The 14,861-nt window shown below is 41.4% G+C and overlaps 1 protein-coding gene across 1 annotated transcript in view; it reads right to left on the bottom strand.

The window, feature by feature from the left end:
• Positions 1-3,696: 3,696 nt before the first annotated feature.
• The window catches only part of LOC111836308 (NLR family CARD domain-containing protein 3-like), a 50,463-nt gene continuing 39,298 nt past the window's right edge, over positions 3,697-14,861 (bottom strand). The window contains exons 5-12 of the mRNA XM_072706486.1: positions 11,462-11,525; positions 11,050-11,278; positions 9,152-10,871; positions 8,505-8,678; positions 7,088-7,261; positions 5,630-5,803; positions 5,067-5,240; positions 3,697-3,874 (exon numbers count right to left, since the gene is read on the bottom strand). Coding sequence (XP_072562587.1) covers positions 3,697-3,874; positions 5,067-5,240; positions 5,630-5,803; positions 7,088-7,261; positions 8,505-8,678; positions 9,152-10,871; positions 11,050-11,278; positions 11,462-11,525 — 2,887 coding nt within the window. The remainder of the gene's footprint in view (positions 3,875-5,066; positions 5,241-5,629; positions 5,804-7,087; positions 7,262-8,504; positions 8,679-9,151; positions 10,872-11,049; positions 11,279-11,461; positions 11,526-14,861) is intronic.

The following is a 14,861-nucleotide window of genomic DNA, read 5'->3' as shown; positions in this document are numbered from 1 at the left end:
ACATCCTCTGTGGGACCGGAAATCACATGATCTCCACTGCTTGTTATTTTAAGTGTTTGCTCCGGTCGTCTATTTCCAGTTTTTTGATCAACATTATTCCCTAAACATCCTGTATCTTAAATATTATCTTATATTTCTATCAGCTTAAACTGCTGCAATCCAGCGACGTGGTATTTTAGTCACTTATAGCTTTGGTTCACTCTGAACTGATACATGAAGTTTGGTGTATTTTGCATTTGTTGGAGCCATATTAATTTCACTCCAGATCAGTGGGATCAGATATAAAATGGAAAAAGTAAATAACATTTAAAATGAATCTGATGTCGTTAAAATAAGAATGAATGGTGTCACTACAGGATTTTGTGAAAAAAACGTGGTCTTAGAGACCCCAGATTGCAGGACGTGCCAATCAACAGTAAGTGCAAAAGGGGGCTTTAGCCCTGGTTATCCCTTCACCAGCCACTAGGGGGTGTAATTGTTCTTTACATGTGCTTTTATACAGTCACGGTTACAGACTCTACAGGTCACTACACTCTTATTTTGAATGTATCTCATTTGCCAAAAAAAGAGAGAAGACACACAATAAACAAATTTAAAAATGAATCTGACTGGTTTCTGCATCATTATAATTGTTTTGTTCAAAGTTTTTACAGATATCACAATAATGTCATTACTTCTTTTGACCACAATAATTGCGTGGTGAAAATCTGATATCTTGACAGCCCTAAATTACAGTTTACAACATTAAATACCCAGTAGTACTGACCTCAGTATCTCCAATTTACAATGTGGAATACCCGGTAATACTGGCCTTAGTATTCCCAGTTTACACTGTGGAATACCCAGTAATATTGAATTTAGTATCCCCAGTTTACAATGTGGAATACCAAGTAATAGTGACTTCAGTACAGTGTTAATTTTGACAGCAGATTTCAATTTAGTTTTAGTCATAGTCTTTTGACTAAAATGCAATTTTAGTTTTAGTCATATTTTAGTCATCTGTTTTGTTTTAGTTTTAGTCTAGTTTTAGTCGACTAAAAAGCATAAGATTTTAGTCGACTAAATCTACTGTAGATTTAGTTGACTAAAATATATTGGGTTTAATTTAAATGTAATTTAGTTAAACCGTGGTAATATACAAAATATTCTAACTTAAAATTAAATAAAGCCAAGTCTCATTAAATATGTGGAATATCGTCTTTCCATAAAAACCAAAAATTAGTTTAGAACTTGCATATGACATTCTTCATTCTGTAAAGCAAAAGTGCAACTCCAAATTATTTAAAAGAAAAACTGTATTTGGCAGTAATGCCATTGCAAATACTGCATGACCTGAAAAAATTACCTTGCAGATGTCGCTTTAGATTTGTTGTATTTTTACCAGCGATTTCCGCTCCACACGGTTTACACAAGGTCTTGTTTGTCTTGACATCAAACGTGAAATTATTCCATATATCTTCTCTTCTTTTTCTCCCAGCCATTGCCATGTCATTTTAGTTTAAGTCAGACAGACACCCACCAATGTATGCAAGATGTACTGTCGCATCTCGCGTCACAAGGTGAATCAGTATCTTAATTTTCAAATGTGCGTGTGCGTCTCAACGCGCCACGCACCAAGATTAATTCTGATTGGATCATTTCCAAAAACGTCCCTCACTCACATTTTCGTCTCGTTTTTATTAGTTAACGAAAATGTCAATATATTTTTATTATAGTTTTCGTCATCATCACTTAATTTTTATTTAGTTATCGTCTCGTTTTCGTCAGTGAAAATTTGTCGTTGACGAAAATTATAACGAAAATATTTCGTCAACGAAATTATCACTGCTTCAGTATCTCCAGTTTACAGTGCGGAATACCAAATACTACTGACCTCAGTATCTCCAGTTTACAGTGCGGAATACCCAGTAATACTGACCTCAGTATCTCCACTTTACAGTGTGAATCCCCCAGTCCAGCAGAGAGCAGCTTCACTCCTGAATCCTGTAAGTCATTGTCACTCAGGTCCAGCTCTGTCAGAGGTGAGGAGTTCGATCTTAAAGTTGAAGCCAGTACCTCACAGCATTTCTCGTTCAGTTCACACCGGTTCACCCTTAAAAAACATTAAACACATTTAAATCCACTTGAAAACAATTAATTTACTAAAAATCATTTTAACAATCATCCCAATTCTGATTGGTGTTCATTATATTTTTATGCATAACATACACTCACCTAAAGGATTATTAGGAACACCATACTAATACGGTGTTTGACCCCCTTTCGCCTTCAGAACTGCCTTAATTCTACGTGGCATTGATTCAACAAGGTGCTGAAAGCATTCTTTAGAAATGTTGGCCCATATTGATAGGATAGCATCTTGCAGTTGACGGAGATTTGTGGGATGCACATCCAGGGCACGAAGCTCCCGTTCCACCACATCCCAAAGATGCTCTATTGGGTTGAGATCTGGTGACTGTGGGGGCCATTTTAGTACAGTGAACTCATTGTCATGTTCAAGAAACCAATTTGAAATAAATCGAGCTTTGTGACATGGTGCATTATTCTGCAGGAAGTAGCCATCAGAGGATGGGTACATGGTGGTCATAAAGGGATGGACATGGTCAGAAACAATGCTCAGGTAGGCCGTGGCATTTAAACGATGCCCAATTGGCACTAAGGAGCCTAAAGTGTGCCAAGAAAACATCCCCCACACCATTACACCACCACCACCAGCCTGCACAGTGGTAACAAGGCATGATGGATCCATGTTCTCATTCTGTTTACGCCAAATTCTGACCATTTGAATGTCTCAACAGAAATCGAGACTCATCAGACCAGGCAACATTTTTCCAGTCTTCAACTGTCCAATTTTGGTGAGCTCGTGCAAATTGTAGCCTCTTTTTCCTATTTGTAGTGGAGATGAGTGGTACCCAGTGGGGTCTTCTGCTGTTGTAGCCCATCCGCCTCAAGGTTGTGCGTGTTGTGGCTTCACAAATGCTTTGCTGCATACCTCGGTTGTAACGAGTGGTTATTTCAGTCAAAGTTGCTCTTCTATCAGCTTGAATCAGTCGGCCCATTCTCCTCTGACCTCTAGCATCAACAAGGCATTTTAGCCCACAGGACTGCCGCATACTGTATGTTTTTCCCTTTGCACACCATTCTTTGTAAACCCTAGAAATGGTTGTGCGTGAAAATCCCAGTAACTGAGCAGATTGTGAAATATTCAGACCGGCCCGTCTGACACCAACAACCATGCCACGCTCAAAATTGCTTAAATCACCTTTCATTCCCATTCTGACATTCAGTTTGGAGTTCAGGAGATTGTCTTGACCAGGACCACACCCCTAAATGCATTGAAGCAACTGCCATGTGATTGGTTGATTAGATAATTGCATTAATGAGAAATTGAACAGGTGTTCCTAATAATCCTTTAGGTGAGTGTATGTTAACGTCAGCATGTTTAACTGTAATAGTACCATGAACTTTTCTAACCCACACAAATGTTTTGCAAGGAATATATGGATGAATGGATGTTTCCTGCTTCGCTGATTAATTATTTCTAACATGGATCGAGGGCTGATAAGACTGTGGGATATAAGGAAGTAGGAGAAGAAAACAGAAGCTGTTTGTGTTTGTTTATTATGTAACTGCTGAAATGCATTGTGGGTTTTCTTGGTGTCCAGTTTATTTTTTGTAAAAATGCATATACTATACTCACTTCAGCTTCTCCAGTTTACAGCTGGGATCCTCCAGTACAGCAGACAGCAGCTTCACTCCTGAGTCTCCTGGGTGATTGTAGCTCAGATCCAGCTCTCTCAGGTGTGAGGGGTTTGACCTCAGAGCTGAAGCCAGGGAAGAACAGCCTTCTTCTGTGACTCTACAGCCTGCCAGCCTGCAGAAAGGAAATCAAAATATTGTTTTCTACAGCCAACTACTTGCATGTAATTAGCTGTATGAAGTGAGACAGAGACCAGCAGCAATGGTCGGCTCTCAGGGGTTTAGCGGCTGCTTGTCTGCAAAGATATAACTGTAACACAGTGATCCTACACGACTCACTGAAGCTCATCTTTTAATCTGACATCCTGAAGTCACGGTGAATTAACGGCCATAAATGAGCATTTCATTTCCAAACTAAACCATCATCATGACGGTGCACCACTGACTGCCACCAGCTGCCCGAAACTACCCTCTTCCTGCTGTCATGTATATTTTTAATAAAGTTTGCCTCACTGAGGCTTCAGTCCAGTCACCCATCGCTGCCTGTATGTCCTTAAAGTCATACCACACTACAATAAAACTGCCCACTGCCTAAAACAACTAGAATTGTGTTTTGAAACTTAAATTACAGTGAAAGTACAAATAAATTCATGGTTTCATGGTATATGAGCCCAGATCTGAGGTCAGGCCGCAGTCTCAGTCTTCTCCTGTCCACCACCTTCCTCCCTCATCCACAGTGCTGTGCCAAGCAAACCCTGATGGCAGTGAGGATGAGGCCTGGTAGGGATGTCAAGGGCAAGGAGACCAGCCTGGGAAAGATTAACATCCAGAACCATGAAGAGATCAGAGCTGGGAAATCACTGAGCATCTCCTCAAGGAGAGGGGTGTATAGAGTCTCCCATGTTCTTGTTGTGAAAACGCTGGATGCTGGTGAAGACTGTGGAATACTCAGGAATACTGACCTCATTATCTCCAGTTTACAATGTGGAATACCCAGCAATACTGACATCAGTATCCCCAGTTTACAGTGTGTAATACCCAGTAATAGTGACCCCAGAATCCCAGGTTTATAGTGTGGAATAACCAGTAATACTGACTCCAGCATCCCAGCTTTACAATGTGGAATACACAGTAATACTGACCTCAGTATTTCCAGTTTACAGTGTGGAATACCTAGTAATACTGACCTCAGTATCTCCAGTTTACACTGTGGAATACCCAGTAATATTAAACTTAGAATCCCCAGTTTACAGTGTGTAATACCCAGTAATAGTGACCTCAGTATCTCCACTTGACAGTGTGGAATACCCAATAATACTGACCTCAGTATCTCCAGTTTACAGTGCGGAATACCCAGTAATACTGACCTCAGTATCTCCACTTTACAGTGTGAATCCCCCAGCCAGGCAGAGAGCATCTTCACTCCTGAATCCTGTAGGTCATTGTCACTCAGGTCCAGCTCTGTCAGTGGTGAGGAGTTCGATCTTAAAGTTGAAGCCAACACCTCACAGCATTTCTCGTTCAGTTCACACCGGTTCACCCTTAAAAAAATTAAACACATTTAAATCCACTTGAAAACAATTAATTTACTAAAAATCATTTTAACAATCATCCCAATTCTGATTGGTGTTCATTATATTTTTATGCATAACATATGTTAACGTCAGCATGTTTAACTGTAATAGTACCGTGAACTTTGCTAACCCACACAAATTTTTTGCAAGGATTATATGGATGAATGGATGTTTCCTGCTTCGCTGATTAATTATTACTAACATGGATTGAGGGCTGATAAGATTGTGGGATATAAGGAAGTAGGAGAAGAAAACAGAAGCTGTTTGTGTTTGTTTACTATGTAACTGCTGAAATGCATTGTGGGTTTTCTTGGTGTCCAGTTTGTTTTTTGTAAAAATGCATATACTATACTCACTTCAGCTTCTCCAGTTTACAGCTGGGATCCTCCAGTACAGCAGAGAGCAGCTTCACTCCTGAGTCTCCTGGGTGATTGTAGCTCAGATCCAGCTCTCTCAGGTGTGAGGGGTTTGACCTCAGAGCTGAAGCCAGGGAAGAACAGCCTTCTTCTGTGACTCTACAGCCTGACAGCCTGCAGAAAGGAAATCAAAATATTGTTTTCTACAGCCAACTACTTGCATGTAATTAGCTGTATGAAGTGAGAGAGAGACCAGCAGCAATGGTCGGCTCTCGGGGGTTTAGCGGCTGCTTGTCTGCAAAGATATAACTGTAACACAGTGATCCTACACGACTCACTGAAGCTCATCTTTTAATCTGACATCCTGAAGTCACGGTGAATTAACGGCCATAAATGAGCATTTCATTTCCAAACTAAACCATCATCATGACGGTGCACCACTGACTGCCACCAGCTGCCCGAAACTACCCTCTTCCTGCTGTCATGTATATTTTTAATAAAGTTTGCCTCACTGAGGCTTCAGTCCAGTCACCCATCGCTGCCTGTATGTCCTTAAAGTCATACCACACTACAATAAAACTGCCCACTGCCTGAAACAACTAGAATTGTGTTTTGAAACTTAAATTACAGTGAAAGTACAAATAAATTCATGGTTTCATGGTATGTGAGCCCAGATCTGAGGTCAGGCCGCAGTCTCAGTCTTCTCCTGTCCACCACCTTCCTCCCTCATCCACAGTGCTGTGCTAAGCAAACCCTGATGGCAGTGAGGATGAGGCCTGGTAGGGATGTCAAGGGCAAGGAGACTAGCCTGGGAAAAATTAACATCCAGAACCATGAAGAGATCAGAGCTGGGAAATCACTGAGCATCTCCTCAAGGAGAGGGGTGTATAGAGTCTTCCATGTTCTTGTTGTGAAAACGCTGGATGCTGGTGAAGACTGTGGAATACTCAGTAATACTGACCCCAGTATCTCCAGTTTACAATGTGTAATACCCAGTAATACTGACATCAGTATCCCCAGTTTACAGTGTGGAATACCCAGAAATACTGACCCCAGTATCTCCAGTTTACAGTGTGTATTACCCAGTAATAGTGACCCCAGAATCCCAGGTTTACAGTGTGCAATACCCAGTAATACTGACTCCAGCATCCCAGGTTTACAGTGTAGAATAACCAGTAATACTGACTCCAGCATCCCAGGTTTACAATGTGGAATACACAGTAATACTGACCTCAGTATCTCCAGTTTACAGTGTGGAATACCCAGTAATACTGACCTCAGTATCTCCAGTTTACACTGTGGAATACCCAGTAATATTGAACTTAGTATCCCCAGTTTACAGTGTGTAATACCCAGAAAGATTGTGACCTCAGTATCTCCATTTTACAGTGTGGAATACCAAATACTACTGACTTCAGTATCTCCACTTGACAGTGTGGAATACCCAGTAATACTGACCTCAGTATCTCCACTTTACAGTGTGAATCCCCCAGCCAGGTAGAGAGCAGCTTCACTCCTGAATCCTGTAGGTCATTGTCACTCAGGTCCAGCTCTGTCAGTGGTGAGGAGTTCGATCTCAAAGCTGAAGCCAGGGAAGAACAGCCTTCTTCTGTGACTCTACAGCCTGCCAGGCTGCAGAAAAGAAATCAAAATATTGTTTTCTACAGCCAACTATTTGCATGTAATTAGCTGTATGAAGTGAGAGAGAGACCAGCAGCAATGGTCGGCTCTCGGGGGTTTAGCGGCTGCTTGTCTGCAAAGATATAACTCTAACACAGTAATCCTACATGACTCACTGAAGCTCAGCTTTTAATCTGACATTCCTGAAGTCACTGTGAATTAACGGCCATAAATGAGCATTTCATTTCCAAACTAAACCATCATCATGACGGTGCACCGCTGACTACCAGCAGCTGCCCCAAACTACCCTCTTCCTGCTGTCATCCTCTGCGGGACCGGAAATCACATGATCTCCACTGCTTGATATTTTAAGTGTTCGCTCCGGTCGTCTATTTCCAGATTTTTGATCAACATTATTACCTAAATATCCTGTATCTTAAATATTATCTTATATTTCTATCAGCATAAATGCTCCAATCCAGTGATTTTAGTCACTTATAGCTTTGGTTCACTCTGAACTGATACATGAAGTTTGCCGTATTTTGCATTTGTTGTAGCCATATTAATTTCACTCCAGATCAGTGGGATCAGATATAAAATGGAAAAAGTTAATAACATTTAAAATGAACCTGATGTCGTTAAAATAAAAATGAATGGTGTCACTACAGGATTTTGTGAAAAAGACGGGGTCTTAGAAACCCCAGTTTGCAGGACATGCCAATCAATAGTAAGAGCAAAAGGGGGCTTTAGCCATGGTTATCCCTCCACCATCCACTAGGGGGTGGAATTCTTTACATGTGCTTTTATACAGTCATGGTTACAGACTCTCCAGCTCACTACACTCGTATTTTGAATGTATCTCATTTGCCAAAAAAAGAGAGAAGACACACAATAAACAAATTTAAAGATGAATCTGACTGGTTTCTGCATCATTATAATTGTTTTGTTCGAAGTTTTTACAGATATCACAATAATGTCATTACTTCTTTTGGCCACAATAATTGTGTGGTGAAAATCTGATATCTTGACAGCCCTAAATTACAGTTTACAACATTAAATACCCAGTAGTACTGACCTCAGTATCTCCAGTTTACAGTATGGAATACCCAGTAATACTGACCCCAGTATCTCCAGTTTACAGTGTGTAATACCCAGTAATATTGACCCCAGTATCTCCAGTTTACAGTGTGTAATACCAAGTAATAGTGACCCCAGAATCCCAGGTTTACAGTGTGCAATACCCAGTAATACTGACCTCAGTATCTCCACTTTACAGTGTGAATCCCCCAGCCAGGCAGAGAGCAGCTTCACTCCTGAATCCTGCAGGTCATTGTCACTCAGGTCCAGCTCTCTCAGATGTGAGGAGTTTGATCTGAGACCTGAAGCCAGCACCTCACAGCATTTCTCTATGAGATTACAGCTGTTCAACCTGGAAAATAAACCATTTTAAGACACAACTTACACATAGTTAATGGTACTCTGTATTATTAACGATGCATGTGAAAATTATATATGAATCTTCCCGTAATATATTCAGACCAATGAAACAGCTTCCACTGCAGTCGTCAGCCATCGTTCTGCCAGGTTTCCCCAAAGTAGGGCTGGATATCGAACTTCGGTACTTTTATGGTACCGACCAAAATGCTCTGATCCTACCCCAGTTAAAGACCCCCTTTGTTTGTATAGCAGGTCAGGATGCACACTGGATGGTCATGGAAATGTCACTTTGTGTTTTACTACCTCACTACCCTCAGTCATTATAAAATCTGGGTTCCAGATAATCAAAAGACAATCCAGCCCAGGTATTAATCCTTGAGGAGAAATAAATTGCATATTTAACATATTTTAAACAATGTTAATCTGTTACTGTCAGACAAGATACATTTTCACATCCTCACTTACAGAGCTGTCCTAGATGTCTGGATCACAGGCAGCAGCCTCCAATGCTCCTTATCTGACCTGATGAATTTCTTCAGATCAAACACATCCAGCTCCTTATCTGACATCAGCATCACAAAGGCCAGAGCTGAATACTGTGCAGGTGAGAGGTCTTCTGCTGAAAGACGTCCTGAGTTCAGGTATCTTTGTGCTTCCTCTACTAGAGAATTGTCACCCAGCTCATTCAGACAGTGGAACAGGTTGATGGTCCTTTCTGGTGATAAATTGTACTGTATTTTCACCTTGATGTATTGGGCTGTTTCTTTAATGTCATGTGAGCTGGTTCTTGTCTGTCCCAGTAGCCTTTGTAACAGAGTCTTACTGGAGTCTGTTGAGAGGCCCAGGAGGAAGCGGAGGTAGAGGTCCAAGTGTCCATTCTTGCTCTTTAATGCCTGATCCACTGAGGTCTTCAGCAGGTCAGCTGATGAGTTTGACAGAAATACATATAAAGCAGCGAGATACTCCTGGATGCTCAGATGCACAAAGCAGTACACCTTCTCCTGATACAGCCCATACTCCTCCTTAAAGACTTCTGTGCACACTCCAGAGTAAACTGAAGCTTCAGTGACATTAATGTCATTCTCTGTCAGATCTTGCTCATAAAATATGAGGTTGCCTTTCTCAAGGTTGTCAAAAGCCAGTTTCCCCAGTTTTAAAAGGAATTTCTTGCTGTGTTCCTTAAGCTTGGTTTCACTGTTTTTCATGTACTTGTCATTTTTTAAACCTGTCTGAAAGATCAGGAAGTGTGTGTACATTTCAGTCAGAGTCCTTGGACTTTCTCCCTTGTCAGTTTCACTAAAAAGCTGCTCAAGAACAGTGGCGGAAATCCAGCAGAACACAGGTATGTGGCACATGATGAAGAGGCTCCTTGATGATTTCACATGTGTGATAATCCTGCTGGCCAGACTCTGATCACTGAATCTCCTCCTGAAATACTCCTCCTTCTGGGCATCACCAAACCCTCGTATCTCTGTCACCTGGTGGATGCACTCAGGAGGTATCTGATTGGCTGCTGCTGGTCGGGAGGTTATCCAGAGGAGAGCGGATGGGAGCAGATTCCCCTTAATGAGGTTAGTCAACAGCACATCTAGTGACGTTTTCTTTGTTACATCAAACCAACTCTCATTGTTCTGAAAATCTAGAGGAAGGCGACATTCATCCAGACCATCAAAGATGAACAAGACTTTGTATCTAAACAGCTCAGTGGATTCAACTGATTTAAGATCAGGGACAAAGTGGTGAAGCAGTTCAATCAGACTGTATTCATCCTTAATCAAATTCAGGTCCCGGAAAGGAAGAGCAAATATGAAGTGAACATCCTGGTTTGCTTTTCCTTCTGCCCAGTCGAGAATAAATTTCTGCACAGAGACTGTTTTCCCGATACCTGCCACCCCTTTAGTGAGTACAGTTCTGATAGGTGTCTCACGCCCATATAAGGGTTTAAATATATCATTGCACTTGACTGTAGTATCTTCTGTTCGCCTTTTCTTGGATGATGTTTCAATCTGTCTCACTTCATGTTCATCATTGACTGCTCCAGTCCCACCTTCAGTTATGTAGAGTTCTGTGTAAATCTCACTGATATGTGTTGGCTGTCCTTCCTTAGCTTTCCCTTCAAATACACACTCAAATTTCTTCTTCAGGTTACATTTGATTCTGTGCTGACATTGTGACAGAAGATGCCCTGAAATGAAATGAGAGGTAAATGCACAGACATTTCAAAAAACACAATTTTTTTACTCACACAAGCAAACCTCAATCAAATTAAATTAAATGATAAACTAAAATGTAATACATGTTTTTCCCATATACTGTTTTTCTGAGGCCCAACAAACACAGAGAGAATGAGGTTCAGCTCTTACTCTTCTCCAGCATGTCAGCGAGATCATTTCGCTCCATGGCCCTCAGGATGTACAGTGTGATCTTCAGAGCTCCTTCTGTACCACATGTCTTCTGCATCTGACCATCACTGTCCAGGTCATTGTCCACCTCCAGCTGAGGCTCAGAGCATTCTGGGTAATTCTGATCTAGGTACCTCATGATCTTCTTCAGCTCATCCTTCAGGAACCTCACAGCATTTTCCTCTAGTGACTAAAACACACCATCACAGTTAATTATTGCTATTTGAACCAAACCATTTCATAGTTTCATTTGTGAATCGTAGGGTTGAATATCTTTCCTTTAACATGATTAGTTTCTTACTGTACAGATGTATAAATTTTAAGCCAATTCACACAACACTTCAGAAAATATATATCAGCAATGAATACAAACCTTCAGTATGGAAGATAAACCCGGTTTCTCCTGTAGATCTGAACTGCATCCTTCCATTTGGTCTCTGTGAATAAGGCAGAAATATAAAGACCTCAAATCATCTACACAAGTGTAACAGAAAGTCTGTAATGGTCCCATTAAAAGTGCTCTTGCTGCTGACACAGAATAACCTAGTGGTGTATTTTAATGTGTAAAGGTGTAAGATGCCTTTTTAAGCTTTATTCATTAGGGCGGCTTCATAACATCAGTCTTCTCATAACAGCAGAAGAGAACCAGTGACATCCTGCTCCACCACACAGAGACACAGCAGGCAGGACAGACAGTTTGATATGTGGCCCTTTGTACCCAGTGACTTTCATAGAGTTTAACTTGATTTCAAACAGATTTCAGCTTAATTAGCAGAGCTAACTAACAACATTTCATTCACCATCCTGTCAGCAAACTGAGTAAATACCCTGAGAATTTGATGGTCTCTGACAGGAAGCTCAATATCAACATTTTTACAAACAATAGACCTTAAAAAAATACAAAAGTGTTTATTTTCTGTCCATGATTCAATTGTTGATGCACTGTAAAAATATTTCCTCCATTCATTTAAAAACTTGATCTAAATTAGAAAGAAAAATGCTGTAAGTCTGGATCGACAAATAAAATCAAATTGGCACAACTAATATCAACTAATGCAGCCAACAAGAGTTATGTGTGTAAAATTAACTACACAGTAATGGATATACAATTAACTACACCGTTATGGCTGCTAAATTAACTACACAGTTATGCCAACACCATGTGTAATTGTCATACATAAACAACTATACTGGACAGACAACTAAATTGAGCAAATGATAAACTCAGTTTATCGGTTTATCATCAGATGGACGGACGGTATTATTTTATTATATAAATACACTAGTATTTCTTACATCAAAAATTAAGTTCAGACAGACAGACAGACCTTTATTGTCACTATTACAGAAACAGTGAAATAATAGTTCAGCAGCTCTCTGTTTAGCAGTTTAAGTTAAAGTAATAAATCAGAAATAAGAACAACACACAAAAAGAAACAGCCGTCCTCTTACAGTGTGAGTGTCTGAGTACAATGTGTTTGAAATGTACAGGGATGCCGTGAAAATCCTCCTGAGCTTTTCAGCCACCCCTGTAACATAAGGGAAGATGGTGGCACAGAAGGTAGTACTATTGTTTGGCAACTCAAGGGTTGCCGGTTTGAGCCCTGGTTCCTCCTGACCCCATCAAAGTGTCCTTGAGCAAGACACTGAACCCCAAATTGCTCCCAGTGTGCAGGTTGGCACCTTGCATGGCAGCCTCTGCCCCCAGCGTGTGAATGGTGAATGTGAGGCATGTATTGTAAAGCACTTTGAGTACTCGTAGGAGTAGAAAAGCGCTAAATAAATGCAGTTCATTTACCATGATGCTCTTACGTTTGTTCTCTTCCCTGTCAGTTGTAGCAGTGCTACACATTTCACACCAGGCAACAGACTAAACATACTGACAGAGATGATTCCTGTGTGACATTTTGTTCATCTTCATCACACCTCAAATCACTTCACCATGTGCTGCCACATGTGCAGGCCGTCTGAGCAGCTTATAGGCGGAGAGACAAGGTAAAGTCTCGGGATGAAATGTGGGAACGGAGCAGCACCCACAGGGTCATACTTTGCCTTGAGAGAGTCACTGCACAGGAGTTCAATCGGCTCTATGTGAACGTTTGTAGGAACCAAAGGTTACAGCACTGAAAGTGCCAAAACAGCTGGGGAACTTTTTTGGTACTTTGATACTTTGGGGTGGGACTTGAAATGCTGTCTTTGGTTATGGTTATGCAAGTAGCCTGCTTCTGAAACACAATACAACTGCCTCTTGAAAAAGTGGCGAAAACAGAAAACAATGATAAACTAAATAAAACAAAAAATAAAAGCAACAATAATGGATTTGTGGACAAATGAAGGGGTGGCATGGTGGTGCAGTGGTTAGCACTGTTGCCTCGCACCTCTGGGACCTGGGTTCAAGTCTCCGCCTGGGTCACATGTGTGTGGAGTTTGCCTGTGTCGTTGTGGGGTTTTCTCCAGGTACTCTGGTTTCCCCCCCCACAGTGCAAAGACATTGGCATTGCCCTTAGGTGTGCGAGTGTGCCCTGCGATGGGTTGGCCCCCCATCCAGGGATGTGCCCGTTGCTTCCAGGATAGGTTCCAGACCCCCCACAACCCAGTAGGATAAGCAGGTTGGACAATGGATGGATGGACAAATGAAAGACCCAAATCTTAAACTGCAATTTGAAGAACAGATACAACAAGATAGCAGGAACATGAGATAAAACATTTTCTATAATATACTAGGACAGCACAGTATTATTTTATTATTTTGTTGAAAGAAATTGGTGTATTTATACACTCACCTAAAGGATTATTAGGAACACCATACTAATACGGTGTTTGACCCCCTTTCGCCTTCAGAACTGCCTTAATTCTACGTGGCATTGATTCAACAAGGTGCTGAAAGCATTCTTTAGAAATGTTGGCCCATATTGATAGGATAGCATCTTGCAGTTGATGGAGATTTGTGGGATGCACATCCAGGGCACGAAGCTCCCGTTCCACCACATCCCAAAGATGCTCTATTGGGTTGAGATCTGGTGACTGTGGGGGCCATTTTAGTACAGTGAACTCATTGTCATGTTCAAGAAACCAATTTGAAATGATTCGAGCTTTGTGACGTGGTGCATTATCCTGTTGGAAGTAGCCATCAGAAGATGGGTACATGGTGGTCATAAAGGGATGGACATGGTCAGAAACAATGCTCAGGTAGGCCGTGGCATTTAAACGATGCCCAATTGGCACTAAGGGGCCTAAAGTGTGCTAAGAAAACATCCCCCACACCATTACACCACCACCACCAGCCTGCACAGTGGTAACAAGGCATGATGGATCCATGTTCTCATTCTGTTTACGCCAAATTCTGACTCTACCAGTTGAATGTCTCAACAGAAATCGAGACTCATCAGACCAGGCAACATTTTTCCAGTCTTCAACTGTCCAATTTTGGTGAGCTCGTGCAAATTGTAGCCTCTTTTTCCTATTTGTAGTGCAGATGAGTGGTACCCGGTGGGGTCTTCTGCTGTTGTAGCCCATCCGCCTCAAGGTTGTGCGTGTTGTGGCTTCACAAATGCTTTGCTGCATACCTCGGTTGTAACGAGTGGTTATTTCAGTCAAAGTTGCTCTTCTATCAGCTTGAATCAGTCGGCCCATTCTCCTCTGACCTCTAGCATCAACAAGGCATTTTCGCCCACAGGACTGCCGCATACTGGATGTTTTTCCCTTTGCACACCATTCTTTGTAAACCCTAGAAATGGTTGTGCGTGAAAATCCCAGTAACTGAGTAGATTGTG

This window comes from Paramormyrops kingsleyae, chromosome 24, assembly GCF_048594095.1.
Source record: "Paramormyrops kingsleyae isolate MSU_618 chromosome 24, PKINGS_0.4, whole genome shotgun sequence".
Classification (NCBI taxonomy): domain Eukaryota; kingdom Metazoa; phylum Chordata; class Actinopteri; order Osteoglossiformes; family Mormyridae; genus Paramormyrops; species Paramormyrops kingsleyae.
Note: the sequence above shows the minus strand (reverse complement) of the source record. Positions and strands in the feature narration are given on the sequence as shown.